The sequence below is a fragment of the Microtus oregoni genome, unplaced genomic scaffold (assembly GCF_018167655.1).
Source record: "Microtus oregoni isolate MIOR12 unplaced genomic scaffold, Mior012 000024F_ref0000369, whole genome shotgun sequence".
NCBI lineage: Eukaryota > Metazoa > Chordata > Mammalia > Rodentia > Cricetidae > Microtus > Microtus oregoni.
Window position 1 is genome coordinate 8,675,482 of NW_024543083.1, and position 25,547 is coordinate 8,701,028.

Genomic DNA, 25,547 nt, shown 5'->3' on the forward strand with positions numbered 1-25,547 from the left:
GTGCATCAGAAGGTGCAGGGTCCCCTGGAACTGATGGTTGTGAGCCACCATGTAGGTGACAGGAATTGAACTAAGGTCCTCTGGAAGAACAAGTACTCTTAACCATGTATGTATTTATATCATGTATGTGCCTGTTACCCCTGAATGTCAAAAGAGGGCATCAAATCCCATGGAACTGTAATTACAGATGGTTGTAAGCAACCGTGTGTGTGCTAGGAACCAAACCAGGTCCTATTTATTTATTTATTTATTTATTTATTATGTATACAATATTCTGTCTGTATGCCTGAAGGCCAGAAGAGGGCGCCAGACCTCTTTGCAGATGGTTGTGAGCCACCATGTGGTTGCTGGGAATTGAACTCAGGACCTTTGGAAGAGCAGGCAGTGCTCTTAACCTCTGAGCCATCTCTCCAGCCCCCAAACCAGGTCCTCTTACAAGAGAGCAAGTGTTAACTGTTGAGTAATGTTTCTAGCTTCACCATCCCCATTTTAAAATTCTATGTGTATGAGGGTATGGCCCACAAGTATGTCTGTGCACTACACTTGTGGTGTCCTCCAAGGCCAGAAGAAGGTATCAGATCCCCTGGAACTGGAGCTACAGATGATGGCTATGAGCTGCCTTGTGACTGCTAGGTATTGAAACCAGGTTCTCTAGAAGAACAGCTAATGCTCCTGACCACTGAGCTTTCTCTCTAACCCTGACTGTTTCATTTCTTCTTCTTTCTTTTTCCCTCCTCCTCCTCCTCCTCCTCCTCCTCCTCCTCCTCCTCCTTCTCCTCCTCTTCTTCCTCTTCCTTCTCCCTCCTCCTCTTCCTCCTCCTCCTCCTTCTCCTCCCTCTTCTTCTTCTTTTTTTTTGACATAGGGTTTGTGTAGCCCCTGCTGTCTTGGAACTAGCTCTGTAGACCAGGCTGACCTCTAACTCACAGAGGTTCACTTGCCTCTGCATTCTGAATGCTGGGATTAAAGGTGTATACTACCACTCTCTGTTCTGTTTTATTTCTTAAATAATGTTTTCTTAATAAGAGATCAGTAAGTGTTTGCTAATGATGAAGGAGATTATTCTGATATTAATTTAAAAATACATTTTTGCTTGGCATGGTGGTACACACCTTTAATCCTAGCACCTGGGAGGGAGAGGCAGGTGGGTCTCTGTGAGTTTGTGGCCAGCCTGGTATACATAATGAATTTCAGGACAGCCAAGGCTACACAGAAAAACCCTGTCAAATAAATAAATATCATCTTTATTTACATAGTAAGTTTGAGACCATCTTGGACCTCGTGAGACCTTGTCTTAAAACAAAACCAAGTAGTTAATGTTAAGATTTATTATTGTGAATATCTTACATAATACATTTCAAATTATAAAATAGTATTAATAAAGAAAACTAAATGAATTTTGTGAATAATAAGCTATGTGATACAATTTTTAGGGTTCATTTAGAACTGTTGAGGATCAAGGAGATGTACCAACGTTAGAAGAAGAACTGAAGAAACTTCAACTCTCTGAGTTCCTCACTGTCTTTGAAAAAGAGAAAGTTGATAAAGAAGCTCTGGTAAGCAAAGGCCTTTAAATTTTATATCAAGTCATTTTCAGTGTTTTTATCTTCATCATCTTTCCCAAGAACATGCCTTTTGGAAGCTTTTTACTTAGAAATATTTCACCACTAATGATGATCTTTAGCATTGCTCAAGGCTCAGATGAGCCATATTGATATGCACATGCAGTAGAGTGCAATCTAAAGCAGGCTAAGCTTAGAGAAAGTATGAGTCAAGCGCTAACCCTGGGGTGAACAGTAACTGCCCCAACTCTTATTTTCTATTGCGGATAAAGATCTCTACCATGGTGTTTTCTTTTCCTCAGTTTTCTTGTGTTTCTTCCGGTTTGTAATACATTTGTTCACTCAGCTGATACTTAGTAACTGCCTACTCTGATCAGGCATGGGCAGCAGGGTGCTAGTAAGATGGACCTGGTCACTGACTTGAGTGTTGGTTGTTTTTTAGGAAAGGTACATTACTTATGTTAATGACTGATAAGGAAAAATACACAGTGGTGTAAGAATGCAAAGAAGGAAGTCCGTCCCCGCTAAAATGAGTGGCACTTACACTGAGATTTTGATGTTAGTTGTGTTACACTTCTTTGTTGGCCACATGTTCTCACAGGTTGTGTTCATCAGGAGTATAATCCTGAGAAAGTGACATCTAAATGACATCATGAAGTTGTTAGATACTAACTTTCCTAGTTCTTTTTTACATAGTATTAATTACTATCATATTGACAGTGTAGTTTTTACTAATACTTTTATTCTTAGGTTATTTTATGACTAAGACAAGACTTTCTTTCTCAGTTCCTTGTGTGGTATGCCCTTAGGGAGCAAGATCAGTGTGAACCAAGAACAAGAGTGACTCCTTTCAGAGTCTACCACATTTAATTGATTTTATTTTGCCTAGAAATTAAAACAAAACAACTGTTTTGTGTTCTATTCCTAGGCCTTATGTACAGAAAAAGATCTTCAGGAAATGGGAATTCCCTTAGGACCAAGAAAGAAGATTCTAAACCATTTCAGAACCAGAAAAAACTCAATGGTATGTATCTAATATAGCTTAGTGGGGTGAGACAGTTCTTTGACAGTGACAGTAAATCCTTATGCTTTGTGATATATACACTCTGCTAACTAATCAGCTGCTTTTGCTTTCCATACTGGGGATTAAATTAGGACTTCACACACACTAGGCAAGTGCTTTAAAACTAAGCAGAATCTCAGTAAGTTTCCCTGGCTGGTTTTGAACTCAGTCTGTAGGCTAAGGGCACATCAATTTGAACTTGAGATCCTCCTGCCTCAAGTCTCCCAAGTAACTGGGACTATAGATTTGCACCACCAAGCCCAGATGTGGTTTAATTTTTGCTTTATGTGTTGTTGAAATAAGGTTTCCCTGTGTTGTTCAATCTATTTTCAAACTCTTGGGCTTAATTGATCCTCTTTCCTGCTCCAATTTCCCCCACCTTTGAGATGTCTCACTATGTATGTTTGACTGTCCTCAAACTCACTGTCACCAGGCTGATCTCAAACTCCCGAGTGCTGGGATCAAAGGTGTGCGCCACCATATCTGATAAGACCCAAGTCTTGATCCAGTATTGGTATTGTATTCAGCACCCAGAGAGACATTGGATTTGCCTTGGTTGGTATAGAATTTAGCAACAATACTCTACTGTCAGATGGCTGCCTGAAATTTCAGCTGCTACCAAAATGGCTGTGTATAGCCTCCATCATTTATTCGTTTATTTTTATATTTTTTTGAGGCATGGTCTCAATGTGTAGTTCTAACTTGCCTAGAACTCGATATATAGATCAAGCTAGCCTTAAACTCAAAGGTAGGCCTGCCTCTAACTCCTCCCAAGTGTTGTAGTTAAAGATGTTCTCCGGCCAGGCGGTGGTGGCGCACGCCTTTAATCACAGCACTCAGGAGGCAGGCGGATCTTTGTGAGTTTGAGGCCAGCCTGGTCTACAAGAGCTAGTTCTAGGACAGACTCCAAAGCTATAGAGAAACCCTGTCTCGAAAAACCAAAAAAAGAAAAAAAAAAGTCCTCCACCATACCCAGACATTAACAGCTAGTTCCAGTGGATACTATCTCCATATAGCTTTTCTTCTTTTTCTTTTCAGGGTGTTAATAGATCAGCCACATCAGCTTCAGAGGTAAACATCCCCAAGGAAAATGGTGACTATCTAGATGTTGGCATTGGGCAGGTAAAAATACTCTGTTTTTGTTTTAACTATTACTAGTCATATGGTAGGAACAGATAAGACTCGCTATTAATGAGAAATGCCCTTTTTCCTCCTTCCAGGTGTCTGTAAAATACCCCCGGCTCAACTACAAACCAGAAATATTCTTTGCCTTTGGATCTCCAATTGGAATGTTTCTTACTGTTAGAGGATTAAGAAGAATTGATCCTAATTATAAATTTCCCACATGCAAAGGTTTCTTCAATATTTACCATCCTGTAAGCACTGAATAGCTGCTATATGGTTTTACCTAAATATTAGGATTTCTTAACAAACAACATATAATTTTGTGTGTATTGATTGGCTTTTTCTATATTATTCTTTAGTAACTGAATAGATGGTAGTATTGATTAGGAAGAAGTAATCAGGAGCTGGCAGTGGTACATGCTGTTAATCCCAGCACTCGGGAGGCAGAGGCAGAGGCAGGGGCAGGGGGATGGGTCTCTGAGTCTGAGGACAGCCAGGGCTACACAGAGAAATCCTGTCTCGAACCAAAACAACAAACAAGGCAGTAATTAGAAGAACTGCATGTTCATGTGTATGAGGCCAGAGTACCTTGGTGTACCTTGGGTACCATTTGTCGGATGCTGTCTGCTTCTTTTTTAATGAGGCAGGGTCCCCCACTAGCCTGGCCTGGATCTTGCCAGTAAACCCTAGGGATTCTCCTGTCTTAGCCTCTCCAGTGTTGGGATTTACAAGTATTTGTTATTATGCTCAGCTTTTTGGGTTTTTTGTTTTTGTTTTGTTAAATATAGGTTCTAGGAGTCAGGGCCCTTTGCTTTCAGGTCAAATACTGTGTTGACTAAGCCATCTCCCATCCCTCCATAGCTGTACCTTTTTATAAAATAAACATAAATATTTTTACCTAAGATACATAGTTTCTCAGACTGTCTTCTTTATTAGGGATAAATACGTAGCTGTTATTTTTCCTATGCAGTTTGATCCTGTAGCATATAGGATTGAACCAATGGTGGTCCCGGAAGTAGAATTTGAGCCAATGCTGATCCCACATCATAAAGGCAGGAAGCGGATGCACTTAGGTGAGTCTGTATAGAACTTGATTCTGGATATTCTGATGAGTATACACTAAATGGAGTTGATTCTTTTCTTTGCTGAGCCTTAAATGCGACATCACGTAGCATCGTTTATTCACTGTTTCAGAACTGAGAGAGGGCTTTACCAGGATGAGTATGGACCTGAAGAATAACTTGCTGGGTTCACTGCGGATGGCCTGGAAGTCTTTCACCAGAGCTCCGTACCCTGCCTTACAAGCTTCAGAAACAGCAGAAGAAACCGAGGCAGAACCTGAATCAAGTTCAGAAAAGTCCAGTGGTCAGTGAATGTAGAGATTACCTGAGGAGGGGTGCATGGGGAGTTCCAATCAGAGCCTTCTTTCTTTTCCCCTTTAATTATGTAGGATCTATTCTGTGAGTCATAGCTGTTTTTTTTTTTTTTTTTTTTTTTGGTTTTTCGAGACAGGGTTTCTCTGTGGTTTTGGAGCCTGTCCTGGAACTAGCTCTTGTAGACCAGGCTGGCCTCGAAATCACAGAGATCCGCCTGCCTCTGCCTCCCAAGTGCTGGGATTAAAGGCGTGCGCCACCACCACACGGCGTCATAGCTGTTCTTGAACTATGCTAACGTTTCCTGTCATTTTAATAGCTAAAAATTAGGGGGAAATACTATGTGAGAAAAATGTCAAGAGAAACCGTTAACGACCCTTGAGAACATTTCCCACTTTGGATTTGGGAATGATGTTAAATGCCTACTCTCTGCTGGGCATGGTGACACACACCCATAGTTCCAGCACTCAGGAGACAGAGGCAGGTGATCTCTGTGAATTTAAGGCCAGCCTGGTCTACAGAGTGAGTTCTAGGACAGCCAAGGCCACAAGCCTACTCTGTGAAGTACCTACTTAAAAAAATGATGTGTGTGTTTGTGTGAATGTAGGGCGTGTGTATAGCTGCCAGTGTGGGCCAGAAGAGAGGGTATTTGATCCTCTGGAAGATCAGCAAGTGCACTTAACTGCCTAGCCAACCCTCCAACCCTGTTACTTTTTTTCTCTTAGGTATGTGTATATGCATAAAAGAATTGAGTGTGTACCAAATGCATACCTGATGCCTTCAGAGGCCAGAGTTATTGGATCTGCTGGTATTGGTGTTACAGGGAGTTGTAACCTACCTGGTACTGGTGCTGAGAATTAGACCTGGGTCATTTGCAAGAGCAGCAAGTGCTCTTAATTGCTGAGACACTTCTCCAGCCCCAGTAGCTAGCTTTATTAGATGAACGTGTGTTTGTGTATCAGTTTTATTTCCATTGCTGAAGACTAGCTTGGATTCTCAGTTCCCTATAGAGTCTATGCTATGTCAGTTTGCATTAGTTTATAAAATTCAAGACACATGACTTACAGGTGATGAGATGTGTTGATCAAAAGAAGAAATTGAACAAAATTAGTATGTTTCAAGGAGCTTTAAAGAAATTGAGAGGAAGAAGACAGAGAGGAAGAGCTCTCTGAGCAGAGTGTCTCATCATAAGGTAAACGTGAATCCAGGAGAGCTGAATCTTCTAGGTGTATGTGTATGTATCTTGTGTACATGTACATGTGTGTGTGTTGGTATACATGTATGTGGAAGCCAGAGTGTCTTTCTCCATCTTTTTCCACCATAGTTTCTTTAGACAGGATCTCTCACTGAACCTAGAGCTCTCTAATTGACTATGAAGCCCCAGGGATCCTTCTGTCTGTCTCCCCAGTGTTGGAATTACAGGCATGTGCTGCATTGGCCAGCTTTTTAGGAGGGTGCCTGGGTATTGGTGATACAAACTCAGTTCCTCGTGCTTGCAGGCAAGCACTTGGCCATCTCCACGGAGTATTCCCTAGTCCTGTGCTTAGGTTCTTATGATGGTGCTTCTTATTTAGAAGTCAACACAGAAGAGACACCCGCGGAAGTTAAAGAAGAGCTTCCAATCAATGTGGGAATGCTGAATGGCGGCCAGCGCATTGACTATGTGTTGCAGGAGAAGCCCATTGAGAGTTTTAATGAATATTTATTTGCTTTACAAAGTCATCTATGCTACTGGTAAGTGTTTTGTGTTTGTGTGTGTTTATGTTCTTCTGTATCCTTATCTAGTCTTCCTTTTCAGCTCTGCCAGAGTTGAGTGCCAGTTCTCAGAAGTTCTGGCACCCAGCTTCACCCTAACTGGCTCTGATTTTTAAGATGTATTTTTTGAGATGAGTGTGATTGCTCATGCCTGTAACTCCAGCATCTGATACTGGAGTCTGGAAGATTTTGAGTGTAGGCAGCTACCTACTGAAATCCTGCTCTCATACCCCATCATGGGGGGGGGGGGAGAAAAAGATAGAGAAGAAAATAAAGCATTTATAATAGCAAAAGCACAGGTATATTATTAAATATAATTGCCTGATGGAGCGTAGATCCGAGTAGTGGTGATTACTAGATTTTATATAACAATACAATTTCACTGCCAATCATAACAGAAATAAAGCTGGAAGGGGGCTGGAGAGATGGCTCAGCGGTAAAGAGCACTGCCTGCTCTTCCAAAGGTTCTGAGTTCAATTCCCAGCAACCACATGGTGGCTCACAACCATCTGTAATGAGGTCCGGTGCCCTCTTCTGGCCTGCAGGCATACACGTAGAAAGAATATTGTATATATAATAAATAAATATTTAAAGAAAGAATAAGATGGGGCAGAGAAGTGTTTTTGAAAGATGCTCACCTGAAATCCCAGTATTCTAGGAGGATTGCTATGTCCTTGGTTTTATTTTCAGTGTTCTGAGGAATTTCTCCATGGAACTCTGATAAAGGGATAATTATCTGGCATACTCACTGTCATCCCTATATGGTAAAACTAAAACTCAACAAAAGCTGTCATTGTAAGGAGCTAAAATAATGCTCTTTAAAATGTTTTGCTTATTTACCTTAAAAACATTTAGTGATATAATTTCTCTCGCTCAGTCCTGGTGGCATGTCCCCTTACAGTGAGCCATCTCACTGGCCCTGCTCGTTTGCTTATTACAAAATTAAACTTCATTTAAAAACTTTCTTAGCTGAGCAGTGGTGGAGCACGCCTTCAATCCCAGGACTCAGGCAGGCTGATCTCTGTGAGTCTGAGGCCAGCCTGGTCTACAGTGAGCTAGGACTGTTACACAGAGAAACCCTGTCTCAAAAAAAAAAAAAAAAAAAAAACCAAACGAACAACAACAACAAATACTTCCTTTAGAGCTAGAAATGTTGGTACACGCCTGTGTCCCAGAACTTGAGCGACAGGAAAGAGGGTTAGGAGTTCAAGGCCATATGTTGCTGTATTTTGAGTTTGAGGCCAGTCTGGGCTATATGAGACCCTGTTTTCAAGGTCGAAAAAGCAAGACCAAAAAGAAGGATTAAAAATTTTCTGATTGGGTTGAAATTCAAAGGAAGATGAATAATTTTTTGAGTTTTTCTTTCATTTCATGCCCCGCTAGTGAGTTTCCCAACATGTAGCTATCATATTTCTTCTAGCAAAGAAAATGAAAGATTTCTTTAAAAATGTAGAGAATACGACAGACACTTCTTTCGCCTTATCTACCAGTACTTCTGAGTCCCCTCATCCCTTTTATGTCTCTAAAGGCCATTCTTTTTGGTCTAGCTTTTTCAGCGGTGCACACCTTTAATCCCAGCACTCGGGAGGTAGAGGTAGGTGGATCTCTGTAAGTTTGAGGCCAACCTAGTCTATAAGAGCTGGTTCCAGGACAGCCAGGATTACACTAAGAAACCCTATCTCGAACCCCCCCCCCAAAAAAAAATGTTCAAAAAAGATTGTCTTTTACAAAAACATTTGTCACATTTATTTGTGTTTGTGTGGTGGGGTCCAGTGATCTGCTTTACTCACTGTGTCATCTCGCTGGTCCGCATTGTCCATTTCTACACCTTCATAATGTACATATTGGGGTGTTTCCCCATAGCCTTTTGTAAATAGTTTTTTTTTAATTGATTTTTGTGTGCATTTGTGTGAAGTATGTACATGTTTGTGTGCACGTGTGCATGCAGGGACATGAATACAATGCACAGATGCATATGGAGACTGGAGGTCAATGTCAGTGTCCTCTGATGTCTACACTTGATCTTTTTTTTTTTAAATATTTTTTATTTATTTATTATGTATACAATATTCTTTCTACATGTATGCCTGCAGGCCAGAAGAGGGCACCAGACCCCTTTACAGATGGTTGTGAGCCACCATGTGGTTGCTGGGAATTGAACTCAGGACCTCTGGAAGAGCAGGCAATGCTCTTAACCACTGAGCCATCTCTCCAGCCCCTACACTTGATCTTTTGAGACAGGGTCTTGTCACTGAGCTCTAGGGATAGGCCTATCTCTATAGGTCCTCCCTCCCCAAGAACTGAGATCATAGGTTTGGACATCCAAACCCAGGTCCTCAAACTAGTGCAGCAAGCACTTCACAAACTGATCCTCCCCAGACCCTTTCCAACAGTGTTTTTTAAAAATATTTATTTATTATGTACACAATATTCTGTATGTATGCCTTCAGACCAGAAGAGGGCACCAGACCTCATTACAGATGGTTGTGAGCCACCATGTGGTTGCTGGGAATTGAACTCAGGACCTTTAGAAAAGCAGGCAATGCTCTTAACCACTGAGCCATCTCTCCAGCCCCCCTTTCCAACAGTTTTATCAACTTCAATTTTATGACAATTTGTTGGGATTTATTGTTTGTTTTTGAGACAGCGTTTCTCTGTGGCTTTGGTGCTTGTCCTGACACTCATTCTATAGACCAGGTTGGCTTTGAACTCACAGAGATCTGCCTTTCTCTGCCTCCTGAGGCACCACCCCACGACAGTTTGTTGGCTTTAAAATGTGTAAACCACAGATATTTCAAGTTTAGCCCTGGCTGTCCTGGAACTCCCTCTGTAGACCAAGCTGGCCTCAAACTCAAGAGATCCCCCTGCCTCTCAAATGCTATCAGCTTTCTTTTACCACTCAGAACTACCTGCCTAGGAGTGGCACCACCCCTACTAATTTAGGCCCTCCCATATCAATCATCAAGCAAGAGAATGCATCACAGTCTTGCCCACAGGCCAGTCTGGTGGGGCATTTTTTCAGTGGAGGCTCCCTTTCTCAAATGAATCCAACCTGTGTCATGGTGACAGATCAGTAGCCTGCAAGGTGGGAGAAAGAGCCAGGTCATGTTTGTTTTTTCTTAATGTGTTATTTAATTGTCTCATCAATACTAGAATGTGAGATTCTAACTTTATTAAATTCTTTTGTTTGGAGACAGTGTCACTATGTAGCTGTCATTCTCTACTGTGTTCCTTTGAGACAGTCTCTCAGTGCATCTAGTCTAGTGGCCAGGAAGTCTCAGCACCCACACTGTGCTGGGGTTAAGCAGCCTGGCTGTTTATGTGAGTGTTGGGTTCCAAATTCAGATTCCCATTCTTGCTCAACCATCTAGCCATGAGCCATATTTCTAAGCCCCATTTCATACATTTAGAATTTTGAGTCATATCTTTTATTGCCTTTTCCAAAAAGCAAGTAAAAGTTTTAAAATGAAGGTGACCAACTAAATACCTCCTCACTATTATCTCAAGAGCGCCTCTGTGTAGCTGAGCATGGTGCTTTGTGCTTGTAATCCTGGCAGTCAAGAGGTTGAGGTAGGAGGATTTCTGTGAACTCAGGACCAGCCTGAGCTATAGAGTAAGTTCCAGGGAGAGTGTGGGCTAGAGAGAGACTCCGCCTCAGGCAAGCAAGCAAGGCTCTGTGGACTCTTCTTGTCACTTACTCCCTTCCCTTCTCCTGCTTCCAGACATAATGCTAACTACCACCTAGTAGAGCTCAAAGGCACATATTTCTGCAGCAGTCAAATATAAACAGATCCAAGGTTATTTGTATAGATAAATGAAAAGCATACTGCACCAGACTGTTTCATCTTTTCTCAATTTTTTTTTTTTTTCCTACACAGGGAATCCGAAGATACAGTATTGCTGGTTCTGAAAGAGATCTACCAAACCCAGGGCATCTCCCTTGATCAGCCTTTACAGTAAAAATGGCCCATCTGGCTGCCTAATGTAAGTTTTCAGTGCAGTGTAATGTTTGCATGTGACCCTTGGAGCCTCAAGCTCTTATCCAGATGTATATACATCCCCACCATCTAGGGTATACTCACTTGGAGGGATGGTTAAACTCACAGGAAGCATCCAGTCGCCCCTTAGGGATTAGTGTATATTTTATGTTTGTGATTGGGATCCTGAAGAGCCTGTATTAGACAGTGGATTCTCTGCGCGCTGGTTACCTTCAGGTTGAAGTACATGGTGACCTCTTCTCCCACTCTCTCCTGTAGATGGACACGGAAGGAGCCTTTGCTGAAAATCCACGTGCTTTTTGCTGCAGGTTTCTTTGCAGCTACGCCATCAAGTCCTGCATGTTGCCTGCCTCTTACTCCACAGGACCTTTAGAAGATAATCCTTTTCAGAAATCAGTGGAGAGCAAAAGGAAGACTCATTGCTTTGTAAAAACACTCACTAGTTTTTGTAGCTAAGGCATTCACACCCTTTAATGCTTTAACATTAAGCAGCACTTCCCTATTTATTACATGGAAAGAAACAAGAGTCTGTTTAGGGGGCTTAGAAAAATTTGAGAGGTTTACTCTTTATCTTTAGAAAATGGACCAGTTTGGGAGCATATTCTTAAGATTTAAAGGTACTTGGGGTCCAGTCATTTTTTGTGTGTGTGTGTTCTTTGCACTGGAAGGAAGGCTAAGCATAAATGGATATGGAAATAATTGCTATTTTTTTAAGCCAGCATTTCTTTCCTGTGTGTATTGTATGAAGATATGACTATAGCTTACTAAAAATATAGTTTGCTCTGAACCCTGTCAGCTAAGCTTACTGTAGGACTCACTGGTGCTGTTCTGTTTTTACAACTGCTTCAGCTTCTGTAAATGTGAAGGTGGTGTGGATTGTGTGCCTGCCCTTTTACACCATATTCTAAACGGGGGTGCGCTTTGAGTAAGTTCTTTGATAATACTTACCTTGAAGGTGAAGTTGTAAGACTTGGTCAATTACATGGCCCATCTCAACTGTTCATTTGTAGATGTGATCTTGTAGCACCAACTTAAGTCACCTGCTACTTCCAGTTGAGTAAAGGAAGTATTGTGATGGAAACATCCTTGCCTTCCAAGGTCCCGTCAAAATGTTTACTTAGAGTTGGCAGTCAGTATTAGTTGAGCATGCAGGTTAGCAGGGGAAAGACCATATTCTGAAAGAAAACCTATTATACAGGGTCTGAGGAGCAGCTGTGTGCACCTGTAGCTGAATCTGGAGAAACTGAGGTAGCGTTATCTTGAGGAACAAGAATGATTGCACGCTAAGCTTTCTCCAAGGTATCTGCTCGGCTTTAGGCTTCCCTCCCTCTTCAGCATGTACGTGCTCTTCTTCTCCGATAGTCCTCTGTTCCTCAGAGCTCCACAGGTTTCTTAGAGAGTGGCAGGGGAGGTAAGCTATGTTTTGATTTTTGTCTTTTTTTTTTCTTTTTTTTCCTGTAGCCCTATCATGGCATCCAGAATCTTCTGTATTTAATACTCACAGAAGCTGCCCCTTAGCAGCAGTCTGTACCCTTTTTGGTACAGAACAGAAAGGAGGGTAATCACTGTGCCCTGGAGGTTACAGAGGCAAGCATGGATACAGTCAAGCCTAGCCTTCTGCTTATAGATAATGCTGGATAAGCAAACTACTGAGAAGTGCCAGATGTGACGGGGTTTCTCTGTGAAATAGTCCTGGCTGTTCTGGAACTCACTTTGTAGGCCAGGCTGGCCTTGAACCCGCAGAGATCCACTTGCCTCGGCCTCTTTAGTGCTAGGATTAAAGGTTGCACCACCATTTGCCTGGCTTACATTTTTTTTTTTTTACAGTATCTCTTGGATAGGAATTATTGAGAATTAAGTAGTATTAATTAAATACTAAAGGGTGTTTGTCAAATCGCCATCTTCAGATTTGTTTACTCTTGTTAGCAGAATTGTTACTACTTAAGAGTAAACCAAAGTACAACCACGAATGACTTCTTGTAACCAAAGATGGGCAGCATGGCCCCGGAGAGCCAGATAAACCACTGTGCTACACCATGCTTCTCCCTGGCAGTCTGGGCGTACAGTAACTAAAGAGCTTGACCCTCTTGTGTACCATCCTCTTGTGTATTACCCTGTGTGCTATACAAGTGAGGAAAGAGGCAAGGAGCCTGAGTTTAGTTACACGGCATTTGCCCTGCATCATTTGTATCATGTACAATCTGCTGACCAAGGCTGTTTTTAAACGCTAGTGTAACAGCATTTTGTCCAGATTCCTGACTGCAGAGTTAGACCATTTCAAGGGAAGATGACGAATAGCACTGATTACCTTTCTGATATTTTGCACTTTTGAAATGTTTGTTTTATATGTGATTATATTTAAGACTTTAGTAAATGCTGAAATAAAACTAATTGACCAGATACTTACTTTCATGTGGCCTTATCTATCAAGAAAAGAACAATAAAGTAGCCATTTTCACTTTTTTATTACTTTTGGTTTTTTGAGACAGGGTTACTCTGTAACAGCCCTGGCTGTCCTTGAACTAGACCAGGCTGGCCTCAAACTCACTGAGATCTGCCTAGCTCTGCCTCCAAGTGTGGAATTAAAGGCATGCACCACCACCACCCATTATTTTCTCTTATGTTGAATTCCAAACAAAAATTTTAGGCAAGTAGCTAATATGTAAGTTATTTTCCCTTGACTAATGTTTTCATTGTCATGGAGAGATACAGCTCCGAATTTAAGGTGTAGCAAATATGTCTGTAAATACAGAAAACAGCCTGTCCTTTAGGATCTATACAGACTAGCTTGAAAACAAATGCTACAGTTACTCACACGGATCAGATCAAGAGTCCAGTGTTGATCTCCTAGATCCTGAATAGTCCTTAGGTACGAAAACCCAAGCACACTTCTATTTCACTGTCAGATTTCCTGAGGGGGAAAATGCACTGAAAATATATTTAAGAGTATGTTAACAGCTGGCTGTGTTGACACATTCCTTTAGGTCAGCACTCAGGAGTCGGGGAGGCAGATCTCTGAGTTCAAAACGAGCCTGATCTACAAAGTGAGTTCCAGGACAGCCAGAGCTACAAAGAGAAACCCTGTCTCAAAAAACAAACAAAAAAAAGAAAATGCTGTAGGAAGATATACATAAGACGAAATTTTATTTAAAATATAACAAAAAAGGTAGCTATTAGGTGGTCCTCAGTAGCAAGTTCTGATGCTAGCCTATAGTTGTCCCATGTATTTCTTTGTGAACAAAATGCAGAGAAAGATGCATTTATCTTCCAGATAACACCTGTAAAGTTTCTTTCCTGATGAAGTAAAAACTAGCTAAAATTGGCAGTTTTATTATTTAAGGCTTAATGGAATGTGACCACAAAAAAGTAAACACTGTTTTACTGGCACTGCCCTTATTTATAAGGGACAGAGAAATTTGGCAATAAAGTCTTCAGGATAAAGTCCCTTTTGTGAAAAGCTCTCTTGAGTGACATATATGTAAAGATCCTAGGTCTTGGAACAGCAGTCTTATGGCCCAGCTTCATTAACCCAGAGAGAGAACTCCCGGAAGAGCCCCTTGCCAGAACAGGCGCCAGGCAGGGAATCCTTAGGGTCTAGCCTTGGAAGTGGGGCAAAGTGCACAGTCCTGTGGAAACAGCTGTACAGTGTGGCCATGCCCTCACTTTTACCTTGGAAGAGGTAAGAGCCAGAAATTCTTGGCTTGGTAGGAGAACTGATTTGTTTGTTCTCCGCTGAGGTAGTAGGTTCAGCTAGATATCCAGGCGGTGAGAGTCACTGGGCTTCTTGTGTGAAGAGGGGAGTTTGTGCTTGTCCTGAAATGGTTTGTGGCATTCTACATCAGTCAGAGGAGGATAGTACTGTCTGTAGCAGAGGTAGGCAAATGTTATTCCAATCATGGACCCAACTAGTACATCTGAAGAGAGAGAAATAGGTCTTTTTAAAAACCATGTTAGACACTACACAGCTCTGGAGTGACCTTGGCACTCCAGGTTACTCTGCTTGTAGAGGCTAAAAAAGCCATCAACCCATGTTATAGTTATAAGACTATTAGATTGTTCTCTACACACCAAATCAGAACAGGGACTGAGTTTGAATTTTTTTCCTCCTGAGATGGTTTCTCTGTGTAACTGCTTGAGCTGTCCTGGAACTTGCTTTGTAGGTCAGGCTGGCCTTAAACTCACAGAGGTCTTCCTGCCTCTATCTCTTAAGTGCTGGGATTAACCACCCAGCAAGTTAGAATTTTTTTATTAATGTTCACTGGTGTTTTGCCTGTATATATTCTGTGTGAGTGTGTCAGAGCCCCTGGAACTGGAGTTACAGACAGTTGTGAGCTGCCATGTGGGTGCTGGGAATTGAACCCAGGTTCCTCTGAAAGAGCAGTCAGTGATCTTAACTACTGAGCCATCTCTCTAGCCCAAGTTAGAATTTTTATTTTTTTTACAACAGAAGAGTAGCAAATATTCATGGGAGTCTAATTATTGGCTGGTTTTCATTGTTTCGAGATTCTGGTCAGGAATGGTGGCACACAATTATGATTCCAACACTTGGGAGACTGAGGCTTGAGCTAAAGGGGGAGATTCTAAAGATTAAGGAGGCTGGCCACCCTGACACACTTTTTAGCCCAACAGTCAAAGGCAGCTGTATCTCTTGAGTTTGAGGCCACCCAGGGCTACATTGTTTCACAGGAGCTGGGATTGGGGGTGGGGCGTTAATGTTTGGGAACTGGCTCAGCACGTAAGAGCATTTTCTTCCATAAACAAAAGGACTTGAGTTCAAATCCCCAGTGCCCACATGAAAAGCTAAGAGTGACCGTTCATGCACTTGTAAGGGCAGAGAGGATTACTGGTGCTTGCTGGTCATCGGCTCCCCACATGACTGGGGTACATGAACCTGCACATACACCATACACAAGTTAATTGCAAAGGATTTGTGTGTGCGTGTGCATGGGGATTCGTGTGGAGTTAGGAGGATAACTCTGGAATCCTTTCCTTCCTTCCATCCACCTTTTCATGTGTCCAGGGACCAAGCATAGGTTGCCAGGCTTGTACAAGTCTCTTTACCTCTCTCTGAGCCATCCTGCTGGCCCCAAAGTTAACTTTGGTCCCTTTGTGACAAGGTACAGAGCCCAGCCTGGCTACACTTACTCATTGGCTCATTCATCATCGGCAGATACTAGGAAGCCATTCCTCTGTGCCAGTTTCTAGGGTTAAGACAGAAGGAGCAGAAACTCCTGAGGCATATGACCGCTTACCTTGCCAGTGGTGCTTGTAGTCACACGTACGGGACAGAGCAATGACAGCTGCGAGGAGTAGAGGCGACAGGAAGGCGCAGAGCCTCCAGGATTTCCCTCGGCCTTCTGGTGTAAAGCAGTGTAGCTTCCCTGCCAGGTAGAAGGAAGCAAAGGCCAGACCAGCAAATGCAACTAGAACAGGGAAGACCTCGGAGTCACCACTCATGTCCAGACAGGAGGGTGAGAACAAGAGCAGGCTTTACCTCTTGATGTCTCAATGTTTTCGGAACAGCTTCCATAGTACAGTTACTACTGTGGACAGTGTCGTATGTAGACTCCTCAACTAAGTGGGAATCCAAAAATGGAATAATACCTTACTGGGTTCTTGGGAGCTACGCAGGTGAGAACCTAAAATGCTCAGCAACCTCCTGACACGCAGTAACTCTTGGATAAAGACAGAGTTTCTCTGTGTAGCATTAATAGCCTGTCCTGGAACTTGCTCTATAGACCAGGCTGGTCTCAACTCGCAAAGATCTGCCTGCCTCGACCTCCCAAATGCACCACCACCTCCTGCCCTGAATAAAGACGTTTTATGACTATTAAGAGACAGCTCATTCCAGCAAGGCTTCATTGGTTAAATGTAATAAATTTTAGAAGTACATATTGGAGTTGGAGTGGCCTCAGCAGCAATTAAGAGCACTTGGCTGCTTTTGAGAGGACCTAAGCTCGGTTCCCAGTACTCACATGGCAACTGTCACTCCATTTCCAGGGGATCTAACACCTTCTGGCCTCTATAGTATGTACACACACATATAAGCAAAACACGTATATACATAAATAAAAAGTATTGCCATAGTTCATGTGAGGGTCATACAGGAAGAGTGTCCACTGGGGAAGCTCTTCCGGCCCTCATTCACCACATCCTCGTCCCCCGTGCAGGCCAGGTCAGAATGGGCTAGCCCATCGGGGAAGCACCGGTAGAAGAAATCTGGGCGTGGTCTGGAAGAAAGAAGCATAGCATAAGCACGTATAATTTACTCTTCCAGAAAGCATGCTTCTGTTATAGTAGATGCCAATAATTCTCTTAACTACTAGTCATGTCCTGGCAAAATAATATAACTGGATTAGGACAGTCCTTATACTGAGAAAAAAAGCTTCAGTCACGTGGGCAACGTTTAAGGGGAAAGTCTAGCTAACTCAGGGATGGAGAGAGGGCTCAGAGGTTAAGAGCACTGGCTACTCTTCCAGTTCCCAGCAACCACAAAGTGGCTCACAACCATCTGTAAGTTGATCAGGTTCCCTCTTCTGGCATGTAGACAGAATACTGTATACATAATAACGTTTAAAAAAGAAAAGAGTAGCTAACTCTGAAGTACTTCTGGAGGCTGGAGGCTGCCCTAGGAAAGTTAGGACAGGACACAGGCCAGGCATCACAGGTAGGGGGCAGGGGGAGAGTTCTGGGTGAGAAAAGAAAGATTAATCTGAGGATAAGGGGGAAAGATGCTTGAGATAATGGAGGCTGCGGGAAGGTTCTCACTTACCTCCCCACTATCAGTTTTATTGTGTTGGTAAAGACACCATTCAGAGCTAGGGCAAGGCTAGCAGCTGGAAGGGAAAGAAATGGTTAGTGCTGTCTGCCTGGGGACGAGCAACTGCGCCACATTAAAAGAACCCCCGTTGTTCCCAGGTTGAATCCAATCAGAACCAAGCACAAAAACAGCTGTGGCCCTCGTGCCTAGAAAACTTCCATAAATGGTCCCAGGGCACCGAGAAGCCAGCAGTGGTGCCTGTATTAACCGAGTTCTCACAGGTAACAAGTCGGGTAAGAGGACATACTTTAGGGGGTACACAGTTTTTGTGCCGGTCACACAAGGCTCCAGTGACTGCACCCCACAGCTACTTGCCAGCACTAGAACAACCGGAAGGGTCACTTACCGAGGCAGGCTTGCTTGCTGTCGGTGGTGTCAGCTTTCTTCAGAAACTTGGCCAGGAAGATCAGGGACAGTGGAGTGAGAAATGCAATGGTCTGAACGAGAACACAAGGCAGGGAAAACCACGGTTGGCTTGCACTAAGGAAGGGGAAGAAAAAAAAAAAAAAGCCCACCCAGACGCCAAGCTCTAGACCTGGATCTCCGGGAACCAAGAGCACAAGGCCGGGAGGGGTCCCCGCAGGGAGGGAGGGCTGCTCACGCACAAACATGGGGCCTGTGGGGAAGTATTCCGTCTCCACATACGGGTTCCGGTAGAGCCACAACTCCTCGGGCTGGATCCGCCGGTGGAAGGGAGGGAGCAGCTCGGTCACCCTGAGAAAGAAAAAGGCGAAGATTGATAGGCTCCTTCGGTGGCGGAAGAACCTGCCGCCCGCCTGCCAGCCCGCCCGCCCGGGGCAGCTTCTCAAGAGCGAGCACCCTGGGACACCTGGGAGTGCTGTGACAAATCCTTACAGGAAGGCCACAAAGAGCAGGACCCGCAAGGCCAGCTCAGCTCCCACCTCTGCTCCCAAGGCTGCCACCGACCCCATCCCGCCACCGGCCTGGCGGGGACCGGGTGCTGACGTGGCTCTGTCCCCACAGTGGTTCAGTCTGGGGCTCAGCGCCACCTGGCGAGCTCCGAGGGGACATTACCAGCGGGGCCTCCGACCTGCCTCAGCGGCTGCAACAAACCAAGAGCTTCCGGAAGCAGGCCTTTCAGGATTGTTTGTTTTGTTCCGAGTACCACCTAGCAAAAGCAACAACGGCACTGTCCTCCGGCTGATCGGCGTGGCCTGGCTATTGTCCAACCAGAAGGCCACCTCTGGGTCTCAAAGCAATGGGATGAAAGTGCCGTTCACCAAGCACCTGGTGCCCAGATCACAGTACAGGACACTGAAAGGAACGCCATCCATCCTTAAGACATCCTTCCTCTACAAAAGCAAAAAGAAAGCTCACTTTGAAGAAACCATTTCTTAGCAGCATTTTAAGGGGGAAAACCGGGCTGAGATTGGGTGGATTTTTTTCTTTTTGGTGTGTTTCATTTCCCAGTAAATTGTACCAAGAAATTACAGGCAAAGAACAAACCCATATACTTAATTAGAACATACAGGACAGTTTATTCAAGTCAACCTCGAGCAAGACCTGAAACCAATGGAATGCCATTAAAAACGTTTCCACATTCTTACAGAAGCAGAAAACACATTTGAATTCTAAAGTATCTGTAAAATTAAAAAGGCAAAATTTCAGTAAATACAATGTACCAAAACTGTCCCACCAGCACGTAGCAGAAAGAGTTTAAATATTACAGGCAATCCTACATACATGCCAACTAGTTAGCAGTAAGCTGTCAATACACAGGTCAACCAAGGTTGGTAGGCTCATACTTTGCAATAAGACATTGGTCAATCAACAAAATCCTTAAACTATGTTTCAAAGTCATTATACAGTAATGCCCTAGAAGGATACCCCCAGGGAAAATTAGCACTAATCCCTTAGTGTTAGGAGCTCCTGGCCAAGTCACAGAAACTGAGACTGACCAGTGAAGGTCGATGCTTGGATATTAAGGACTCAAGTGGTTTAAGCAAAATAATATTTCACAGGATCTACAAAGTTCATTACAGTAAATACAGGTGTAAACAATCTGTAAAGAACACTATTCAAAGAACACAGAATGAAGACGGAATCTGCAGGTAATTGTTTATTGTATAATATTCAAATCGACACAAATGAATGCCATATCAATTCAAAATATACACAAATCTTTGTATATAAAAAGATCTTTTTAGCCAGTTGTAATCAGTTAGCATCTTGGTTATTATTGGCAGTAAAGTTACCATAGGGCACAGAACAAAAAATGAGATGTTAATTGACAATAAAAGTAAGTGTAAAATTTCCCCGTTCTTTTAGCTGACAGGAATCCCTATCTAGGCAAACTGGATTTGCACACACTGAGGCTCTGTCAGCAGGCAGGGGAAAGACAGAGGAAGCTGGAAGTGCTTCTCATCCCTCAGCAGACTAGCGAAGTCACAAGAAAACCAAGGACTGAATACTGACTTTGGCAATTTCTATTTTCCCTTTAACTTAGACGGTAATGACTTTCAGAGCCTACTAAAGGACAAGCAATACTTTTCTCCCCTCCCCCACACAGGTACAAGTGCTCACATTTGCCATGTTTGCAATGGCTACACAAAAGCCAAACAACATAATTTTTTTTCTTTTTCTTTTTTTTTTTTTTTCTTTTTGAGACAGGGTCTCTACATAGTCCTAGCTGTCCCGGAATTCACTATGTAATTCTTGAACTCACAGGCACACGCCTGCCTCTGCTTCTGGAGTGCTGGGATTAAAGGTATGCGCAACCATGCCTGGCAGAAATGGTTTTTGAAACAAGGGTCACACATAGCATTTTCAGCATAAATGCAAACACCCCCCACACCCAGGCATATATTAAAACAAGTGACACTTGGGGGTGAGGCAAACAAACAAAAAGACAAAACAAAAATAGGAACTAATTTCTAAAGACGCTGCTGCTATCTCATGCAGTAGTCTCTTCCTCAATGGTGCCAGTAAATCTAAGATACCTGTGATCTCATGGGAAGAACTTTACTTTGACAGAATAGAGTGATGGTTTCCACGCCATGATTGTAAAAAGGAATTGTAGTGAGACTCCAAAGAGCCAAGTGCGTGAAGAGCCTGAATCAATGAGGCAGAGGTGCCAGTGTCATGGGAACCGCACTGTGCTTGTGATGAACTCCATCTCCTCCCTGCCCCGGTACACCCTTTCTCCCAGACCCCCAGCACCCCACCCAAGGCAGAACTTGGTGATGTTTTGTCAGTATTTGCTAATCCACCTGAAAATGGACCAAGGTCTTCTTTTTGTTTACAAGCAACCAGAGGCCAAGGGTGGGTGGTCCTTCGTGGAGAAACTTTCCATTTGGTCACTTCCTGTGCTGTCCACAGTAACTCAGCAGAAGAGGAGGAGGAGGTCAGGTGCAAAGCTATGTGGAAATAATTCAGGTCAAGTAAGAAAGCAACTGCTCGGCGCCTGTGGACGCATGAGGGGCATGAGAAACACACATTTCCCGAGCTGTGACACTCAAAGGCCATGTGCTTTCCTCCCCCACTAGGACGTGATATGCGGCTGGAAGCATCTCAGCTTTGCGTGAATGGATGCCGCAAGAGGAGCGTGCGATTTAAAAACAAAAGGACAGAGAAGCAGCTGGCCCCGGGGAACCTGGCTCTACATTCTGAATAGATGACAGATGAGACAGCCTGTAGGTCTAACAGAACTTATCACTAAGAAAGAACTCAGGAAAGAAACTATTTCAGGAAAGCTGTCACCAGGCCAGCCCATCTGTGTGTTTTGCATGACCACAGACACTCAGTGTCTCTAGTCCACATCACTTACAGCAAACACAGCTGGCTGTGGTCCTCCCTCCACAATCATCTTTTTAGTTTCAAATACCTTCCTAACTCATTGATATATATATATATATATATATATAATATTAATATTATTATAATAATTATTATTATTTATACAACACACAGAAATCTCCAAGTTCCCATGGTTCCCAAACTCAGTCTATTCTACAGCTTAGGAAAGATAATTTTTGAGAATGAAAATGGATAGGGCTTGTAGAGCAGAGGTAAAGATAAAACCCACTCCATTCTGATCTCCAACACTGATGAGATTAAAGAAGTGGATGACTGCTTCACACACTGGCCCCTTCCTCCTAAGCCATGCACAGGCAGCCATCCTGGTAGCCCAGAGTGGCCTCCACAGCACGGGGCCTGTGGTGGCTTCGTGACATTATCTCTAGCTATTACAATCCAGTTTCTCTTCTTCCTCCAAAGATTCAGAACGAGATTTGAAACACCACCAATGTTAGCCCACGCTGCTTCAAGGGCTTTCATTTCTGGACTGAGTAAAACCAACCCCAAATACTGCATTCCATATACAGATTTCAAGGCTGAGGAACACCAGCTCCAGACTGAGTAGGCACGGTGCCCTCTGGAGTGTGCTCTGACGCAGGACAGGAAAGCACGGTGTATGTGTACTTACAGTCTGCGAGCCTTCTGCTTTCTTCACCCTCAACTCTAAGACAGACCTGGGCCACAATAGCACAGGAAAGTGCCAAGTTTGGAGCATTGAAAGCCTCTGGGCCATGCTCAACTATTTTGAACCACACTTGTGAAACAGCAGAACAATCCTATTAGTCATCAAAGAAGAAAAGAGTTGAGAAGTCTTTGTGAAGCTCTTTAAAGACAGAAAAACAAACATGCTACCCCAAAGGAGCGGAACAGAGACAGGTCAATCTAAGGTGTTTAGAAATACATGATGCACCCTAGGCCTTGCTATATAAAAGTGATCCTATACTAAAAAAGCATAAAGTCAAAAAAGAAAGAAGATACAATTTCATACTGGACACTGTTCTCAAAAGAGTTACATTTGGAATATCAAAGAAAATCCCTTATCAGTGTGTTTTAAAATGTTTATCATGTTTGTATAAAATAATATTTTAGTATGATAAAACCCAGATATTCATATTGTTTCAAAGGACATCAAATTTCATAATTGTTGAAGAGTAGTGTTTGCATGGCTGTGCTTCACGTCAGTTGTCTGACTGGGGTGCAGCACCCTGCCCTCCTCTCAGGAGCTCGTCTCACCGCAGAATGACTAGGGTTGCTCCTCCAGGAGAGGCAGTTAGGAGCTTAGAGAGGGAAACTGTAGTGTCTGTCTGCTGTCTAGAAATTGCACATTTATATATAAAAAAGAGGCACAGAATTGCTCTTTCATCCAGAGAAAGAGATCTGAATTGATCTGTAAAAAATTAAAAAAGGAGCAAACACACTTGACACAATTCCAGGGTGCCGGAGAGTATCTCCACCCTGTTAAAGAAGTACTAAGTTCTTGAGGAGGCTAAGCCATGAAAACTCACTGAGGAAGTTCATGTTTGATAGTAACACTAGATGTCTTCTTAGTCCAGTGTTCCTGTGTCTCACAGGATTTCATACAGGTAATACTGGAATAGTATTAATACTTGGAATATTCCTAAGTGCTAGATGCAAGGGAATTCTGTGGGCAGACACCTTGGTATGCTCAGGTCTGTACTAATCAAACATCACAGCCATGTCTGTGAACACTGGCTTTCTTGGGAGTGAGCATTCTCAAGTGCTTTTTAAGATGAAGTGCGTCCTTGTGGTTCTTCCATACCCTGTAACAGTTCTCCCCTTCCTCGATGGGGACAGTTTTAAGCACTGAATAATACTAAGAAGACACAGTTCACATATAATGAGGATGTCTCTGCCTGCTTTCACCATCCCCAAGTTAGGAGATCAACTGAAAAAAAAAACTCTTAAAAAATAATTCAGGTTCAATTACATAGCTCTACCAGGAAACATGACTGAGTCATCAGCTGGCAAAGCAAACATGATTGGCAGAAGGAAAGACAGAAAATAAAATGCCCATAAATTCTAAGTAAGACTGGAGTCTACACTAAGTGGTCTGTGCCTTCCTCGGTCTTTATCTGCTTGCCAGTGTCAGGGTGACAGCAAAGAGCGCTCATGTCCTCACACATGCACCGCACAGGAGAATCTGTAAACGGTGACACTCATAATCAGGGGTGCATTCAGTCCCTCCTCCCTCCTGGACAGAGCCCTACACACCTCTACCTAACTTCTAGGTAGTTACTGCACCATGAAGCCCACCTAGTTGAAGACCACAGAGGTAAAAGCTGTCAAGGCGTTTGTTTCCACGAGGCCAGACTGAATACTGGCCAGAGCCTTCTCTGGGAATAGAGAAGGCAAGGGAAGAAGGAAAGAGAAGTTAGCCTATCTACGGCTCAGTAAAGAGGTATATAAAGGTAGACACACACACGCACACACACACGGAGGTTAGATTGTTTGAGCTACACTTCTCACAATTCCTAAAAATGAAAATAAATAAAGGAATGGCTAATTTTGCTTTATACGACCAAGGATTGCATCTTGGGCTTGACACTGATCTTACCAACAGAACTTCCTTTTCTCTCTCTCTCCCTTTCTCTCAACTTTGAAAATGAAGACACCTCTTCCAGTAGTTGCCAAGACACTGAAGCACAATAAAAGGCAGAAAAGACCAAGGGAATTTCACTGTCCACAAAATTATCCCCAAAGCAACAAAACAAACTGGAGAGACCAGGCAGCACCTGCTTAGCCGTGTGAACGGGTTTCAGCTTCCCTGTCTAAGGCAGTCCAAGGGCAGATGCATCATCTCTTTGCTTCTTCAGTTTAGAGCAGCAGGCGAGGGAATCACCACCACTCATTCTTTCACTTCCTCTCCATGATCTTGTGATTCCCATTTACTTTTGATCTTGTTCCAATATTCTGGTGACACAGGAGATGCCGGGTTGTGGTCGGAGCAGCAGAGACGACCTTCAAATGCAGAGGGCACCAGCGCCCCCTTTCCATGAGCTTTGCAGAATGAGTGTGGACAGAATTCACAGAAGGAGACGGCTGCCTTGCCACACTCATCACACTGGTGCCACGGACACTCCCATTTTCCTAAGGCAGGGTTGGAGAGGGAGAGAGCACCTGTTAGCCTGCTTCTTGATTACCCAGGAAAACCCCGAGTCCCCCCACCTTCGGAGACAGGGTCCCACTGTGCAGCTTGGCTGCCTGGGCTACCTCTGCTCCCTATGCACTAGGCTTAAAGGCATACATAGGCCACCGCCACCAAACTTTTCTTTTTGCGACAACGTCTATCTATAGATCCCAGGCTGGCCTCGAACGCCCAGAGATCAATCTGCTTATGCCTCTCAAGTGCTGGGATTAAAGACAGGCCCCACTGCACCTGGCTCATACCCTACCTGCTTTGCTTAGAGGCTAATTCCAAACGAATCCAATTCCAGACTCCAGTCAAACAAACATCTAGTCACGTTACACAGAGATGAGCTACTGGCCAAGCCCAATGCCACAGGTGCCAACTACCCACCTACGGTAATCATAAGAAAGAGACCTGCCCTTGCAGCCACATGAGGTGTGCCCAGTTTGCATAGAAACAAATCTCTGGCCAGAGAAACTGTTTGTTCTGTTAAATGTTTCTTATTTCACGGTTCCATTAAAGACAACAGAATGTATCCCAAGTTATACATAAATGCCAAAAATTGAAGGGCTTGAAGCTCTATGGGCTGAGTCAGGTTAAGACAGAGGAGGTGGGATACTTTGGGCTTACCGTATGGAGGCTGAGTCAGGTTAAGGCAGAGGAGGTGGTATGCTTTGGGACAGTCCTTTTTGTCACACATGACCAACTCGCCCCCATCTCCACACTGAAAACAGTAATCCTCGTGGATCTGCTTCGGCTCTGTTTTGAGTTTCCGTCTTTTCTTTAACTTGGCATTTTTTGTCTTCTCATCAGCTGCGGATGCGAATGCAGACTGGGAAGGAAGACAGAGCACAGTTTCAACATCAGATAATGATGACGCTTTACACAG

The 25,547-nt window shown here is 43.4% G+C and overlaps 3 protein-coding genes and 1 long non-coding RNA gene across 13 annotated transcripts in view; 1 reads left to right on the forward strand and 3 right to left on the reverse strand.

Annotated features, from left to right (window-relative positions):
• Window positions 1-13,274, forward strand: part of Ddhd2 (DDHD domain containing 2) — a 33,594-nt gene extending 20,320 nt beyond the window's left edge. For 2 of the 4 annotated variants that reach the window (XM_041673577.1, XM_041673578.1), the window contains exons 10-18: window positions 1,432-1,554; window positions 2,489-2,584; window positions 3,662-3,745; window positions 3,844-3,999; window positions 4,719-4,821; window positions 4,943-5,113; window positions 6,696-6,855; window positions 10,755-10,860; window positions 11,133-13,274. In XM_041673577.1, the coding sequence (XP_041529511.1) occupies window positions 1,432-1,554; window positions 2,489-2,584; window positions 3,662-3,745; window positions 3,844-3,999; window positions 4,719-4,821; window positions 4,943-5,113; window positions 6,696-6,855; window positions 10,755-10,836 (975 nt within the window). In that variant the 3' untranslated portion in view covers window positions 10,837-10,860; window positions 11,133-13,274. Of the gene's footprint in view, window positions 1-1,431; window positions 1,555-2,488; window positions 2,585-3,661; window positions 3,746-3,843; window positions 4,000-4,718; window positions 4,822-4,942; window positions 5,114-6,695; window positions 6,856-10,754; window positions 10,861-11,132 lie in introns of those variants that run through there. The other 2 variants (XM_041673579.1, XR_005976275.1) reach the window with 2 other exon arrangements.
• Window positions 1,226-11,940, reverse strand: LOC121462174. Of its 2 annotated transcripts, XR_005976276.1 has the most exons (4): window positions 11,823-11,940; window positions 11,085-11,241; window positions 4,647-5,086; window positions 1,226-1,516 (listed from the first exon to the last, which is right to left on the reverse strand). It is a non-coding gene; the product is annotated as an uncharacterized LOC121462174 (long non-coding RNA). The 2 variants fall into 2 exon arrangements; XR_005976277.1 differs by lacking the exons at window positions 11,085-11,241; window positions 11,823-11,940 and adding an exon at window positions 10,959-11,064.
• A 727-nt stretch (window positions 13,275-14,001) lies between the features above and the next one.
• Window positions 14,002-18,667, reverse strand: Plpp5 (phospholipid phosphatase 5). 4 transcript variants are annotated; one of them, XM_041673581.1, is made up of 7 exons: window positions 18,550-18,667; window positions 18,300-18,408; window positions 18,041-18,131; window positions 17,647-17,710; window positions 16,980-17,104; window positions 16,127-16,297; window positions 14,002-14,788 (listed from the first exon to the last, which is right to left on the reverse strand). In XM_041673581.1, the coding sequence occupies exons 1-7, from the start codon at window positions 18,624-18,626 to the stop codon at window positions 14,625-14,627; spliced, it is 801 nt and encodes a 266-aa protein (XP_041529515.1). In that variant the 5' UTR covers window positions 18,627-18,667; the 3' UTR covers window positions 14,002-14,624. The 4 variants fall into 4 exon arrangements, with proteins under 4 accessions (XP_041529515.1, XP_041529518.1, XP_041529516.1 ...); XM_041673584.1 differs by having other exon boundaries at window positions 18,296-18,408; window positions 18,550-18,630; XM_041673582.1 differs by having other exon boundaries at window positions 18,230-18,408; window positions 18,550-18,630.
• Window positions 18,668-19,181: 514 nt separating this feature from the next.
• Nsd3 (nuclear receptor binding SET domain protein 3) overlaps window positions 19,182-25,547 on the reverse strand; it is a 115,224-nt gene continuing 108,858 nt past the window's right edge. For all 3 annotated transcript variants that reach the window (XM_041673900.1, XM_041673901.1, XM_041673899.1), the window contains 2 exons: window positions 25,289-25,490; window positions 19,182-24,618 (listed from right to left, as the gene is read on the reverse strand). In XM_041673900.1, the coding sequence (XP_041529834.1) occupies window positions 24,377-24,618; window positions 25,289-25,490 (444 nt within the window). In that variant the 3' untranslated portion in view covers window positions 19,182-24,376. The remainder of the gene's footprint in view (window positions 24,619-25,288; window positions 25,491-25,547) is intronic.

What these genes read in the sequence shown, in the direction of transcription:
- Plpp5 (XM_041673581.1), bottom strand. Translation starts at nt 18,626, where the DNA reads ATGGGGTCGGTGGCAGCCTTGGGAGCAGAGGTGGGAGCTGAGCTGGCC. An exon ending in TCCCCACAGGCCCCATGTTT is followed by an intron (nt 18,132 to 18,299) that starts GTGCGTGAGCAG and finishes GTTCTCGTTCAG; the next exon opens with ACCATTGCATTTCTCACTCC. An exon ending in CCCCAGTGGACACTCTTCCT is followed by an intron (nt 16,298 to 16,979) that starts GTATGACCCTCA and finishes TCCCTGTTCTAG; the next exon opens with TTGCATTTGCTGGTCTGGCC.